General features: G+C 40.2%; 2 protein-coding genes across 4 annotated transcripts in view; one reads left to right on the top strand and one right to left on the bottom strand.

Moving 5' to 3' along the window:
- Nucleotides 1–2,502, top strand: part of GPR89A (G protein-coupled receptor 89A) — a 60,225-nt gene extending 57,723 nt beyond the window's left edge. The window contains exons 12-14 of the mRNA XM_077753503.1: nt 510–599; nt 1,665–1,730; nt 1,865–2,502. Coding sequence (XP_077609629.1) covers nt 510–599; nt 1,665–1,730; nt 1,865–2,071 — 363 coding nt within the window. The 3' untranslated portion in view covers nt 2,072–2,502. The remainder of the gene's footprint in view (nt 1–509; nt 600–1,664; nt 1,731–1,864) is intronic.
- Nucleotides 2,503–2,928: 426 nt separating this feature from the next.
- The window catches only part of PDZK1 (PDZ domain containing 1), a 46,562-nt gene continuing 33,171 nt past the window's right edge, over nt 2,929–16,319 (bottom strand). The window contains exons 7-9 of one of the 3 annotated variants that reach the window (XM_077753468.1): nt 14,364–14,624; nt 4,981–5,247; nt 2,929–3,539 (exon numbers count right to left, since the gene is read on the bottom strand). In XM_077753468.1, the coding sequence (XP_077609594.1) occupies nt 3,486–3,539; nt 4,981–5,247; nt 14,364–14,624 (582 nt within the window). In that variant the 3' untranslated portion in view covers nt 2,929–3,485. Of the gene's footprint in view, nt 3,540–4,965; nt 5,248–14,363; nt 14,625–16,319 lie in introns of all 3 variants that reach the window. The other 2 variants (XM_077753459.1, XM_077753477.1) reach the window with 2 other exon arrangements.

Here is a 16,319-nt window from a genome sequence, read left to right on the forward strand (position 1 = left end):
TTCTTCGGAATGACTAGTGTTATTGTCATCACCTCACTGCCCTTGGCTTGCTTCTGGCCTGTCTTGATTAAGTCCTCTTATTAAGATATCCACTGCAAGGGCACCTGAGTGGCTCAGTCAGCTAAGCGTCTGACTCTTGAGTTCAGCTCAGGTCATGATCTCATGGTTGGTGAGTTCAAGCTGCACGTCGGGCTCTGCACTGACAGTGCGGACCCTGCTTGAGATTCTCTCTCTGCCTCTCTCCCCGGCTCATGCTTTCTCTCTCTCTCTCTCTGTCAAATAAATAAACATTACAAGAAAAAAAAGCTATGCACAGCCATCTTCCTAGATGTTATAACTGCACTTTACTCACTTTCTTCCCTCCCTTAAACCTTTTTTTTAATCAGGTAGGACCTAATGAAGTTCTCTCTCCCAGTCACATAAGCGATCAGGATACATCAAAAGAATAGCCTTCACGTGTCTCTTAGCAGAGATTTCACAGACACTTTTCCTTCTTTCTGTGGTGGCAGGTGAAGTTCTGGTCTCAACACATTTCCTTCATTCTGGTTGGAATCATCATTGTTACATCTATCCGAGGACTGCTGATCACTCTCACCAAGGTATGTTGGATCACTGGGTCCGAATTACTCATTGCTTAATTCCACGTGGCACCACGAGATAATTTTACCTAATTAAGATTTCTGCCTTCCAAGTTCTTAAACAGTCACAAATAGTTGGATTTACAGCTTCCACCCATCAGATGAGTACATTTACCAAAGGTCATAGAATGAGATCAGGGTCTGTTTTGCTCACTGAGATGGCACCAGCATCTGGGAACAGAAATCGGCAAGTGGTAGGTATTCCAGGGATACTTCGAATGGATGAAGAAGATAGGTGTTTGAGGTTAGAATAATGGTGAGGGTCCTTTGTAAGGAGGACAGGGAAGTAGGAGAAGCAGAATGTTTGGCTATTTTCTGATCAACACAGGAAGGCTTCATGGAGGCAGAAGGTAAATTTTCTCTTGGAGAAGAGGTAAGGATCTCAAGATCCAAGAGTTGTTTGAACGAAATGAGTGAAGAGGTTGGGAGGGGAGGAGAAGGGATCTCCAGGCATCTAGCACAATTTTGGGAAGAGCTCAGGAGCGTAGTAGTAATTATAAGGGCTTGGAGTGGTCTGTTTTAATGTCTTATGGTGATATGAAAGTCATATGTATCACATAGTATCTGAAAAACTTGATCGCAATTGAAGTCCCTTCATGCCATAATGTAATTCTTAAAACCACCAGTGATCCCTCTGGGCACAAAGTAGCTGGACCCTTTTCCAGCAGTCTGTTCCTCTTCTTCATAGCATTAACTGTATCAGCTATTCTGTACGGGATTGCTGCATGGAAGAGACTTTTTAATTTTTTTAACGTTTATTCATTTTTGAGAGAGCATGAGCAGGGGAGGGGCAGAGAGAGGAGACACAGAATCCTTAGCAGGCTCTGAGCTGTCAAACACAGAGCCCGACATGGGGCTCAGACCCACGAACTATGAGATCATGACCTGAGCTGAAGTCAGACACTTAACCGACTGAGCCCCCCAGGCGCCCCAGAAGAGACATTTCTAATTGTTAATCGTGCTACTTAACGTTCTTGACACAAGAGTCTTGCAGTGCTGCATAAACTCTTCTCCCTTTCTTGGCAGTTCTTTTACGCCATCTCTAGCAGCAAGTCCTCCAACGTCATTGTCCTGCTGTTAGCACAGATAATGGTAAGTTTCACTAGCTTATGCTTACGACTCTAAACGGCCAGAAGTGTTTTCCTACTTCCAGATATTTTAACAATTCCCTTTGGTTCCCCAACCACACCCGAAATGACTCCTGGATGAATTTGTTTATCTGCTAGGGCATGTACTTCGTCTCCTCCGTGCTGCTGATTCGAATGAGCATGCCTCTAGAGTATCGTACCATCATCACCGAGGTCCTGGGGGAGCTCCAGTTCAACTTCTATCACCGTTGGTTCGATGTGATCTTTCTGGTCAGTGCCCTCTCCAGCATCCTGTTCCTCTATTTGGCTCACAAACAGGCACCAGAGAAGCCCATGACACCCTGAACTCCTGCCTCTCACAGGCTGCGACAGGCCAGTCAGAACTTGGATAGAAGAGGGAAAATGGGGGGGACCAGGGCCTAACATTTTTTAAACAACCAAAACACTGAGGTAGCAGATTCTACCTCCAGCTTCTGCCTTCCTCCTCAGACGATACTGTGACCGTGTAGCATTAGCTAGAACGCGAGAGCGTGAAGTAACTCAGGTCAGCACTCCGCAGAGAGCATCCCGTGTGGGTTTGAGGCTGACCCGGCAATGGCAGAAGACGGTGAGAAAGAGCCAAGAAACTAGTTTGGGGAGAACACACGGGAACTCTAGGGCAAGGGGAAGTCCGAGGTGGCTGGGCCACACACACGGGATTTCTGTCAAGGCTCACGTGGAGGAGGTGATGGCTTCCCCTTAAGACTGACAATCATTAAAATCAGATTGTAACCCTTTGGCCTTAGCTTCATTTTATCGAGGAGAGCTTGGTAGTGTGCTTGTGTGATCTAACGGGAATTGGCATCCCCCCAGCCGACCTCTGCCCCATTAAAATAACCAGTAGGTTATTGGTTCTTATCTGGGGACAGGATGGTGTGCTACTGAAATAGATTCTACCAAGAGGTCAAGTATACCCTCTTTATTGATTTCCTTTCCAGTCAGTGTTATTTGAGTGTGAATTACTGTACATTCAATTTGGTGATGTTGTGTTTTGTTTTCTTTCCCTCTGCCCCCTCATGCTGTGGGGTAAAACAATTATTGTTAACGGGAATAAGTTTTCCTCTTCTAGCCCCTACTTTCCCCATCTGTGAAAGGAAAATGTTGGAAAGTTTATAGAACATTCAGAAACGCACTTTAAGGAAATCCAGAATTTTACTACCAAGAAGTGTTTAAGATCTCATTCTGAATTTTATTGTGTTTTTGGACTTCCAGAGGCAAAATGAAGGTGAAAGCACAAAAGCAAGTTTACCAAAAACAAAAGCACTGTTAAGGTTTTATCAGCTAACAGGGAGGACTCGAGAACACTCTAACGGCATTCTTAACGGCATCTGTTTTAACAACCACATCATTCTTACAAAACCACAATTTCGTAGGCTTATCTGCTTGAATACTAGAGTGAACTCTCACATGTACAGATTTCTGAATCATTTTTGGTGCTCCAGGAGCCTATAGAATTAAGAGATATCATCATACAAAGAAATGTAAAGTTGAAGCTTGAAGGAGATCAGTTGAGTCGGGTTCCTTCCTTAAGTTGACCATAAATAAGCCATCTAGTGCAGTATCTGCCCCCGAGACAAATGACAACAGTCGCCTGTGATGACCCGGTTCCCAGAGGAGTTCTCTAACCGAGACAGTTAATGGGTGGCAGCTCATTCCTTGGGAAAGGACTCTTCCTGAACCCCCAGAAACAGCCATCAGCCAAAACCACAGTTTGCTCTCATCACATCTCTGTATCTTCAGAATCGGAAGAAGAATGTGAGGCTGTACTGTGTGCCTGTGCAAAGGAAAACAAAAGATCTGTAAGTGCGAGTGTGGGTGTCACCAGTTGCATGACTTAAGGCAGGGAGTAGAGTCACTTGCTAGAAGCCAGGTAACCTGAATTTTACACTTGGCTTTGTTTCCAGCATGCTGTCTGACACTAACCAGTTTAAGGCCTACAGCTCTTTTCTATAAAGCTAGCCTAGTCCTATAATTGACTTGCTGTTGAACCACGACTGAACTTTTTAAAGACAACTAGAATGCTTTCTTTGTTAAGCAATCAAGAACGCAAGGTCAGTGTGTGCTGTGATCTGAATATATGTCTCCAAAATTCATATACTGAAATACTAATCCTAAGATCAGGTGATGATATTAGGAGGTAGGACCTTTAGGAGGTGATTAAGTCATGAGGGCAGAGTCCTTGTGATTGGGTTTAAGGTCTTATAAAAGAGGCCCTTCTCTGGACCCCAAAGCTGCCAGTGCCCTGATCTTGGACTTTCCAGCCTTCAGAACTGTGAGAAATAAATCTGTGTTGTTCATAAGCCACCTAGTGTATGGTCTTTTATCACAGCACCTCAGATGCAGTGTGCATTCGTTAACAAATAGTACTTAATTTATATTACCAATAATTAATTGTAAAGAGTAGAATTAAAGGTAACAGAAGAAAGAATGATACAAAAGACTTATCAAGGAATTTAATCCAAATACAGAAAAATGCTCATTCCTCCCTAGCAGTACACCACCAGTTATCTTTTTTTTTTTTTTTTTAATTTCTAGGAGAGAGAGAAACAGCATGAGCAGGGGAGGGTCAGAGAGAGAGGGAGTCACAGACTGAAACAGGCTCCAGGCTCTGAGCTGGCAGTCAGCAAAGAGCCCGACACAGGGCTCGAACCCACAAACCACGAGATCATGACCTAAGCGAAAGTTGGACACTTAACCGACTAAGCCACCCAGGCGCCCCCGCCACCAGTTATCTTAAAACCATGTTCTCTAAAACATCACCATCCACTTTCATGCTTACCATTAACCAGGCACTGCTGGCAGTACTGTAATAGTCCTAATAATCCTAATAACAACCCTACAAACCCTCCTTGTTTTACAGATGGGGAAAGTGAGGCAAAGAGCATAAATCCGTTTGCCCAAGGATGTTAAGTGACAGAACCAGAATTTGTACATAGCTAGTCTGATTCACGTTCTGCTGGTGGGTCCATTATAATTTTGATAAACTTTCATCTTCTCTGGACAATTACTGTCAACTCCATGCTATGAAAAAGAAACTTGCCTTCATACCACTTCCTCTCCACCAAAACGACTTACCGCTACATAATAATTTTCTTGTGTTCTCGGAAGTCTGTGGTAAACATAGACCTGAGGTGTACTTATTAAGGACTTTCTCCTGGTGACCTAGCCTACCAGGGTACAATAAACATGTCCCCACTCACTCGTTCTTTTGCCACCTGTGAGTCGTGCTCTGATTCCGCCGACACTACTTCTTTGGGTTCATCCAGTGGATCAGCCATAGAGGAAACAATAGGGATTTTCTTAGCCTGGAAATAATCATAGGCCTTCTTTCCACAGACTAAGAGTGTGACATTCTTCCCACTGTTCTGGATCCTGTCTACCACTTCCTCATAGGGTTCTTCCAGCACGTTCCCTCCGTTCACTTCGATGATGACATCCTCATCCTCCAGCCCCGCCAGTTCGGCAGGGCTGCCCTTCTGTACCTGTGAAAAAGAGGTTCTCAATTATCCCTTCCTGACACAGATAAGGGAAGGTTAGATTCGCTTCCCTTCAGAGGAGAGAAGCGTTTGAGAATCTATTTTTAACAATCTCATTTCTCCTTGAGGTACAGAAGAAAGGTGCTCTAATGCTTTCCTGCTTCTCAAAGCTTCAACTTCCATACTCAAACGAGTACCATTGGAGGGGTCCAAGATGACAGCACAAGACCCTGAACTCACCGCCTCCCATGAACGCCAAGTCTACACCTACATACAGAGCAATTCTTCCTGAAGAACTGAGGGCTGCTTGAACAGCTTCTGCACAACAAAGGGCAGAGCAACCACATAAAGAACGGCAGGAGCCACAGTCATAATGAAAACCGCACCCTCAAAGCTACAAACTGCCCTAGGGAGCGACAGCGCTAAGGGCCCTGCACAGAGATTCTCCAGACCTGGGGCACAGCAAAGAAGCAGCAGTATAAAGAGCAACCAGACTGATTGAAGGGAACCAATTTACCAACCCTAGAGCACCCGCCAAATGGTAGGGAAACTCCTGAAATTCTCCAGAGTCACAGCTACTGGCAAGTACCATTGCTGACCTCCTGTCTCCACCAGGACAGTGCAGACAAGCCTAGGGTCCAGGCCACCCCAGCAAGCCCTGGGGCCTTCGCCCACACCAGCTCAAGGCAGCCCCAGTATGGCTCATGCCAGGACCCCTCAGCCTTCACCCACTACAGCTCCAGCTGCCGCACCAGGGCACAAAGCACCCCAAGCTACCCCCCAGCCCAGCCCTGGTCCAGCCATGCCAGCAGCCACACGCAGTCTGCACTGGGGACATTTCTTAACAAGGCAGAGGTAGCTGTTTTGGCCTAATTCATAGAAACAAACACCAAAAGTCAAAATGAGGAGACCGAGAAATAATGCTCCACATGAAAGAAGACAAAACCTAAGACAAAGAACTGAACAAAATGGAGATAAGCAATCAACCTGAGCAGTAGATGAACTCAGGAGAGAGAAAATATACTCTATTTCTGTTTTTTCTTATGATAACTGAAAAAAAGACACTAGGAGGAATCAACAGATGATAAAGAAGAACCAACAGATCAGTTATCCAGAAAGACAGGTAATGTGGAAAGCACCCAAACTGAAGAACAAAAAGAAAAAAAATTGAGGTTAGGTTAAGGAATCTCTGGGGAAATATCAAGCCTGGTAACATTTATGTCATGTTATTCCTGTCAGAAAGGGACAAAGTTTATTTGAAGAAATAATAGCTGAAAACCTCCCCTAACCTAGGGAGACATTCAGGTCCAGGAGAACCCCAAACAAGATGAACCCAAGGAGGAACACCAAGACCCATAATAATTTAAATCTCAAAGATTAAAGATAGAGAATCTTAAAAGCAACAAGAGAAAGGCAGCTAGCTCCAAACCAGGGAAATGCCATAAGGCTCGCTGCTGATTTTTCAGTAGAAACTTTGAGCTAGATGCCACTCCCTCTCGGGCCTGCAAAGAGCTGAAAGGAAAAAAACCTACATGCAAGAATGTTCTACCGGGGCGCCTGGGTGGCTTAGTTGGTTAAGCGTCCGACTTTCGCTTAGGTCATGATCTCACAGTTCATGGGTTCGAGCTCTGCGTCGGGCTCTGTGCTGACAGCTCAGAACCTGGAGCCTGCTTCAGATTCTGTGTCTCCCTCTCTCTCTGACCGACCCTCTCATGCTCACACACTTTCTCAGAAATAAAATATTAAGATTTTTAAAAAATAAAATAATAAATCAAAGGGTTAAGCAATTTACAAAATAAAAAGATGTGTGAAATAAGACATGCATGAAATGTGGAGGGGAGGGAATAAACATGTAGTGCTTTTAGAATATATTCGAATTTAAGTGACCAACTTATTATACACTGCTATATACTTAGGATGTTATGTAGGAACTTCATGGTAACCATAAGCCAAAAACCTATCGTTGATACACAAAAAGAAGAAAGGAATCCAAGCATAACACTAAAGAAAGTCATCAATCACAAGGGAAGAGAACAAAAGAACTACACCAATAGCCAGAAAATAACAAAATGTCAATAGGTGAATGCCTATCGATTACTTTAAATGTAAATGGTCTAAATGCTCCAATGAAAAGACAAGGTCACTGAATGGATATAAAAAAGACCCATCTATATATGCTGCCTATAGGAGACTCACTTCAGGCCTAAAGACACAGGCTGAAAGTGAAGGGCTAGAAAACACACCATAACAAGGGCACCTGGGTGGCTCAGTCGGTTAAGTGTCTGACTTCGGCTCAGGTCATGATCTCACAGCTCGTGAGTTCAAGCCCTGCATCAGGCTCTGAGCCTGGAGCCTGCTTAGGATTATGTGTCTCCCTCTCTTTCTGCCCCTCCCCTGCTCATGCTCTGTCTCTCCTTCAAAAATAAACATTAAAAACAAAACCATACAAATGAAGGGGGACAAATGAAGAGTCGCAATACTTACATTAGATGAAACAGACTTTTTTTTAATGTTTATTTTAATGTTGATATATTTTTGAGAGAGACAGTGTGAGTGGGGGAGGGGCAGAGAGAGGGAGACATAGGATCTGAAGCAGGCTTCAGGCTTGAGCTGTCAGCACAGGGCTCAACATGGGGCTTGAAACCACAAACCATGAGATTATGACCTGAGCCGAAGTTGGATACTTAACCAATTGAGCCACCCAGGCGTCCCAATAAAATACTTTAAAACAGACTATAGCTAGAGACAAAGGCACTACATAATGATAAAGGGAACAATCCAACATCTAACAATTATAAATATCTATGCACCCAACATAGGAGCACCAAAATGCATACATCAGCTTTTAATATATATCTTTAAAGGGAGAAATTAACAGTAATACAATAACAATAATACTCCACTTAGATCAGTGGCTATATCATCCAGACAAATCAATAAGGAAATGGAGACTTTGAACAACACATTAGACCAGATAGACTTAACAGGTATATATAGAACATTCCATCCAGAAACAGCTAAATACACATTCTTTTCAAGTAGACATTGAACATTCCCTAGGATCACATGTTAGGTCACAAGACAAATCTCAATAAATTTAAGACTGAAATCCTATCCTACATCTTTTCCAACAACAACAGTATGAAACTAGAAATCACAAGAAAAAAATCTAAAAAGAACACAGTAGATGGAGGCTAAATAACATGCTACTAAACAATGAATGGGTGAACCAAGAAATCAAGAAAGAAATTTTTAAAAAATACATGGAGACAAATGAAAATAAAGACACAATTCAAACTCTTTGGGATATAATAAAAGCTGTGCTAAGCAGCTTATAGAGATACTGCCCTAAGCAATAAGAAAATTCTCAATTTAACCTTATACCTGAAAGAGCTAGAAAAGGAACAAAACCCAAAGTTAGTAGAAGGAAGAAAATAAAGATCTGAGTAGAAATAGAGACTAAAAAAATAGAAAAGATCAATGAAATCAAGAACTACTTCTCTGAGATATAAACATGTGTGTAACTTTAGGCAGCCTCAGCAAGAAAGGACTCAAAATGAGAAATGAAAGAAGTTACCAGCAACACCATAGAAATACAAAGGATTACGAGACTATTATCAGAAATTAGAAGCCAATAAATTGGACAGTCTTCCCTCTTGCCACTTTTGTCCAACATAACACTGGAAAACTTAGGCACAAGAATCAGACCAAAAAAAGAAATAAAGACATCCAGATTGATACAGCAAAAGTAAATTATTTATATATGACATACCATATATAGAAAACCCTACAGACTCCACCAGAAAACTATTAGAACAAATGAATTCAGTAAAGTTGCAGGATATAAAATTAATTCCCAAAAATCAGTTCTGTTGGTATTCACTAATAACAAAGTAGCAGAAAAAGAAATTTAGAAAGCAATTCTATTTACAACTGCACCAAAAAGAATAAAATAACTAGGAATAAACTTAACCAAGAAAGTGTAAGGCCTATACTCCGAAAACTTAAGATATTGATGAAAGAAATTGAAGATGAAACAAATGGAAACACATTCCATGCCCATGTACTGGAAGAACAAATATTGTTAAAATGTTATAGCACCCAAAGCAATCTACAGATTCAGTGCAATTCCTATCAAACTGCCAACAGTACTTTTCACGGAACTAGAAAGAAATAATACTAAAATTTGTATGGAACCACAAAAGACACCAAATAGCCAAAGCAATCTTGAGAAAGAAAAACAAAACTTTGTATATCACAATTCCAGATTTCAAGATATACTACAAATCAGGGAGCCTGGGTGGCTCAGTCAGTTGAGCATGACCATCAGCTTTGGTCATGAACTCACCATTTGTGAGTCTGAGCCCTGCATCAGGCTCTGTTGCTATACACTCAGAGCCTGGAGCCTGCTTCAGATTCTGTGTCTCCCTCTCTCTCTGCTCCTCCCCTGCTCACACACTCTCTCAAAAATAAACATTAAAAAAAAAATCTTTTAAAGATATACTACAAAGCTACAGTAATCAAAACAGTGTGGTACTGGCACAAAAAATAAACACATGGTTCAATAGAATAGAATAGACAGCCGAGAAATGATCCCACGCTTATTTGGTCAATCTACAACAAGGAGGCAAAAATACACAGTGGAGAAAAGATAGTCTCTTCAATAAATTATGCTGTGAAAACTGGACAGCTGCATGCAAGAGAATGAAACCAGATCACTTTCTCACACCATACACAAAAATAAACTCAAAATGAAAGACCTAAATGAAACCTGAGCTATAAAAATCCTAGAAGAAAACACAAGCAGTAATGTCTTTGACATTGACCATTGCAACATTTTTCTAGATCTATGCTCTCAGGCAAGAGAAATAAAAGCAAAAATAAGTTACCGGGACTACACCAAACTAAAAAAATGTTACACAGCAGAGATAGCATCAACAAAATGAAAGAGCAACCTACTAAATGGAAGAACATATTTGCAAATGATATACAACTCAACACCAGCACAAATAAACAGAATTGGGCAGAGGCCCTGAATAGACATTTTTCCAAAGACCTATAGATAGCTGACAGGCACATGAAAAGATGCCCAACATCACTAATGATCAGGGAAACACAAATCAAAACCACAATGAGATATCATCCTCACACCTGTCAGAATGGTTATCAAAACAACAAGAAATAACAAGTGTTGGCAAGGATGTGGAGATAAAGGAACACTCCTGCATTGTTGGGGAGAAGGTAAACTGGTGTAGTGACTATGGTAAACAGTGTGAAGGTTCTTCAAAACATTGAAAACAAATACCATAGGTTCCAGTAATTCCACTACTAGGTATTTACCCATAGAAACTGGAAACACTAAGTTGAAAAGATACATGCACCCCTATGTTTGTAGCAGCATTAATTACAATAACTGAAATATGAAAACAACCTAAGTGTCCATTATTCAGCCTTCAAAATAGAAAAAGATAATCTGCCATTTGAGACAACATGGATAGACCTAGAGGTAAAATAAAAGAAAAACAAATACCACATATTCACTTATATGTGGGATCTAAAAACTTAAAAAGAAACAAAAAGCAGAAACAAATCCATAAATAGAGAATAAACTAATGACTGTCAAAGGGGAAGGGATTGGGGTGATGGACAGAATGGGTGAAGGAGAGCAGGAGATACAGGATCCCAATTATAGAATGAACAAGTAGCAGGATAAAAGGTACAGCATCGGAAATATGGTCAATTATATTGTAATAGTGTTGTACGGTGACAGACGGTTGCTATACTTGTGGTTGAATTGTTGAATCGCTAAGTTGTACGCCTAATATATGTCAACTATACTTTAATAAAAATAAATAAATTGGACAACCCAGAAGAAATAGATAAATTTCTGGAAACAGAATCTTCTAAGACTGAGTCAGGAAAAAATAGAAAATCTGAGCAGACTGATTACAGGTAACAAAATTGAATCAGGAATCAAAAACTCTCAACAAACAAAAGTCCAGGACAAGATGGCTTCACAGGTGAATTCTACCAAACATTTAAAGAAGAGTTAATATTTATCCTTCTCAAAGCATTCCAAAAAAGAGAAGAAGTAAAGCTTCCAACTTCATTCTACAAGACCAGCATTACCCTGATACCAAAACCAGACAAACACATCACACACATACACAAAATTATACACCAATATTTCTGATGAACATAGATGCAAAAATTCTCAAAATATTAACTGACCAAATTCTACAACACATTAAAAGGATCATTAACCACAGTCAAGTTGTATTTATTCCAAGGATGCAAGAATGGTTCAGTATCCACAAATCAATGTGATACACCACATTAACAAAATGAGAGTTAAAAATCTAATGACCATCTCAGTAGATACAGAAAAAACATTTGACAAAATTCAGCATGATAAAAACTTAATAAAGAGAGCTTAGAAGGAACATATTTCAACATAATTAAGATCCTATATGACAAACCCTCAGTTACCATAGTCAATGGTGTAAAGCTGAAAGCTTTTCCCTTAAGATCAGGAGGAAGACAAAGATGTCCACTCTTCCGCCTTTATTTGATGTTGTACTGGATGTTCTAACAGCAAAAATCAGAAAAGAACAGAAATAAAAGACATCCACATTGGTAAGGAAGAAGTAAAAGACTCCACCAAAACCTATTCGAGTAAATGAATTCAATAAAGTTGCAAAAGTTAAAACATTAATATACAGAAATCTGTTCTGTTGCTATACACTAATAACAAAGTAGCAGAAAGAGAAATTTAGAAAACAATCCCATTTACAGTTCCATCAAAGAGAATAAAATACATAGGAATAAATTTAACCAAGGAAGTTAAGAAGGAGGTTTGAAAGACCTATACTCTGAAAACTATAAGATGATGGTGAAAGTGATGATGGCACACTTAAATGGAAATATATCCCATGCTTATAGATTGGAAGGATATTGTTAAAATGTTCATAGTACCCAAAGCAATCTACAGATTCCATACAACCCCTATCAAAATCCCAATAGTAGTTTTCTCCAAACTAGAACAAAAGATCCTAACATTTTTATGGAACCACAAAGATCTCAAATAGATAAACAATCTTAAGAAGAACAAAGCTGGGGGAGTCTCACAGTCCCAGATTTTAAGGTATACTCAAAGCTACGGTAATCAAAGCAGTGTGGTACTGGCACAAAAATAGACACATAGATCAATGGAACAGAACAGAGAGCCCAGAAATAAACCCACGCTTATATGGTCAATTAACCTACAACAAAGATGGGAAGACTATATGGGGGGGCGGGGGGAGACAGTCTCTTCGATAAATGGTGCTGGGAAAACTGGACCACTTCCTCACACCACACACAAAAATAAACTCAAAATGGATTAAAGACCTAAATGGGAGACCTGAGATCATAAAACTCCTAGAGGAAAATACAGGCAGTAATTACTCTGGCATCAACCTTAGCAACATTTTTCTAGATCTGTCTCCTCAGGCAAGGGAAATAAAAGCAAAAAGAAACTACTCAGACTACATCAAACTAAAAGGCTTCTGCAGAGTAGAGGAAAGCATCAACAAAATGAAAGGGCAACCTACTGAATAGAGAAGATATTTGCAAATCATATATCCAATGATGATGATAAATAAAGAACTTATACAACAACAATGGATATATGATATTTGCAAGTCATATATCCAATGATGATGATAAAGAAATAAAGAACTTATACAACAACAAATGATCCAATTAAGAAATGCGCAGAAGACCTGAATAGGCATTTTTCCAAATGGCCAAGAGATGCATGAAAAGATGCTCAACATTATTAATCAGGAAAGGGCAAATCAAAACCACAATGAGATCTCACCTCACACTTATCAGAAAAGCTAGTATCAAAAAGGTAAGAAATGATCAGTATCAGCAAGGATGTGGAGAAAAGGGAATGAACCCCTGTGTACTGTGGGTGGGAACATAAATTGGTGCAGCTACTATGGAAAACAGTATGGAGATTCCTTAAAAAATTGAAAATAGAACTACTATAAGATCCAGTGATTTCACTTCCCAGTGTTTACCCGAAGAAAACAAAAACACCAATTTGAAAAGATCTGTGCACCCTATGTCTACAGCCACCTAAGTGTCCATTGATAGATGAAAGGATAAAGAAGATGGGGGCAGGAGTCCACAATCAAATATTACTCAGCCATAAAAAGGAATGAAATCTTGCCATTCAAAACAACATGGATGGACCAAAGTCAGACAGAAATCAGCCTTATGATTTCACTTATATATAGAATCCAAGAAACAAAACAAACAGAAATAAATTCAAATCCAGAGAAAAAATTCGTGGTTGCCAAAGCAGAGGCAGACAGGGGATATGGGCAAAATAGGCAAAGGGGATTAAGAAGTACAAGCTTCCAGTTATAAAACAAATCACAAAAAAAAAAAAAAAAAAAAACAAATCACAAGAATTAAAAGTACAGCTTAGGAAATGGAGTCAACAATATTTAATAACTATGGTGACAGTGGTAACTACACTTACCAATGAGGAGAATTTGTAATGCATATAATTATGAAAATGCTATGTTGTATGCCTGAAATTACTATAACATTGTAGGTCAACTATACTTCAATTTTTAAGGAATCATTAAGATCACCAGAAGAAAATACCAAGTAGCATTACAGTGGTTATCATATTGTATGTCTTCTGGGCTGGAGTACTAATTAGATTTCATAGGTTCCTCTTCTTCATTCCCAACTTGAGAGCTATGGGGATACTCTCACTGTCAGTCCCTACAGGCTGGAGGCATTATGCCAAATGCACAGGAGTAAACAAGTATCACTCCCAGTCAGACTTGGTAGTGACTGTCAACCACAGTCGTGACGATTCACTCTGATTTGAAAGTACCTAAAGACAATTAGATGTTTAAGAAAAACAAAAGACATGAGCTTACTGGTCACATACTAGTCATGACCTTAAAGAATACAGGACCATGACAGCATTTATGTACACCCAAGTGAGACTGTCAGTGTAGGCCTTCAGTGTAACCTAAGCCATCAATGAGCGGGAGAGAATAGAACTCTCCTAACTGTGGTGTGTTCATTGGGCTGCTAGAACCAGATTACCATACCTCTTTGACGAACGAGCCTGGCTGACCCTGAATCGCGTTTAAGTGAAAGCCATAGCCATTTTCACCTCTAACCAGCTGGCAGAGTTTAGGCTTATGATCTCCTACTTCCTCTGTAGTATCTGGACTTGAAACCTCCAGAGGATCCGGAGCCGGAGCCGGAGCTGGAGCCGGAGCCGGAGCTGGAGCAGGAGCCGGAGCCTCCTTGACAGAACCATTAGGCAGCTCTTGACTTTGATAGTAGAAAAATGGAGAAAAGCGAGCCTTTGGAAAGTAAAGGGGGAAAAAAAACATGAATTGTAAGTATGAGTAGTTATAATTTATTACATGTGCTGGCTTAATTTACAGGGTGTCATACATGGTCCACAACTCTTGCAGGTTCACCTGATTAGGGGCAATAAAATTTCTCTACCATCCAAACCAGAAAAGGTATAAAAAAATATTGAGCTTGGTCATGGAGTAATTATATAACCATGTAACCAAATAGCATATACATGAAGTAAAAGCAGTACAGAGCATTGTACAAGCTTACACACAGTCAGTGACTTGCCCTGTGGCTCATGCATCCTAGGTTCGTCCAGCCCTTCCCCTTCAGAGCCCCTTAAACACGCCAGAGAAAGTGAAACAAAACACTGTTTTGATCACCATCTGAAGTACATGTACTAATTTGTTGTACTCGTTTTTATTATTAATTGTCATAACCATTAGTTGACCCTTCTGTTATGCCAAACTCTTTACATCTTTAAAAAGTTCTAATCTATCTCAACTCCCAGACCATCCATGTGAAGGAGAGGGTGATGGTCTTGAATACAAAAGAGGCATAGAACAGGAAGCATATGACTGATTTTTTAATAGAATTGATATCTTGGTAGACTGTGGGTTTTAATTGAGAGAATCAAAAAGGTAGGTTTGAGTACGGTAAGGTCCTGGATCTGCAGTTAAGTTGCTGCCCACGTGTGTCCAGGACATTTATTAGGCAATGAATAGAAAAGCAGGCAATTGAGAGTGAGTACAATGAGTGCTCTGCCCCAAATCACGCTGTTCAGCAGCCTGGCTAAAATTAGATTGGGGTCCTCTGGTTATCATCTCTCTCACTAACCACAAGACCATATCGTCTTTTCTAAATAAGAGTAGCCAAGAACCTCATAGTTACCCAATTCAACTACATTTCAGACCTTTCAGTGATGTACTTACAAATGTTACACATTTCTGTCTTCAAAATGTGGAAAGTTAAGCCAGCATTACCTTGATTCCCAAAGCAGAGAGAGACCCCACAAAAAAGGAGAATTACAGGCCAATATCCCTGATGAACATGGATGCAAAAATTATCAACAAGATACTAGCAAATCGAGTTCAACAGCTTATAAAAGGGATTCATTCCTGGGCTGCAGGGCTAGTTCAATATTCACAAATTAATCAATATGATACATCACAATAAAAGAAAGGATAAGAACCATATGATCTTGTCAACAGATGCAGAAAAAGCATTTGACAAAATATAGCATCTTTCTTAATAAAAACCATCAAGAAAGTCAGGATAGAAGGAACATACATAAACATCAAAAAAAATTATATATATATGTATATACATATATATATATGAAAAGCCCACAGCTAATACCATCCTCAATGGGGAAAAACTAAGAGCTATCCCCCTGAGATTGGGAACACAACAGGGACGTCCACTCTCACCACTGTTGTTTAATGTAGTGTTGGAAGTCCTAGCCTCAGCAATCAGACCACAAATGAAATAAAAGGCATCAAAATTGGCAAAGAAGAAGTCAAACTTTCACTTTTCACAGACAACATGATACTCTGCTTGGAAAACCCCGAAGACTCCACTAAAAGGCTACTAGAGGGGCGCCTGGGTGGCTTAGTCGGTTAAGCATCCAACTTTTGCTTAGGTCATGATCTCGCGGTTCGTGGGTTCGAGCCTCACATCAGGCTCTGTGCTGACCA

The sequence above is a fragment of the Crocuta crocuta genome, unplaced genomic scaffold (assembly GCF_008692635.1).
Source record: "Crocuta crocuta isolate KB4526 unplaced genomic scaffold, BGI_CrCroc_1.0 scaffold620, whole genome shotgun sequence".
Taxonomy (NCBI): domain Eukaryota; kingdom Metazoa; phylum Chordata; class Mammalia; order Carnivora; family Hyaenidae; genus Crocuta; species Crocuta crocuta.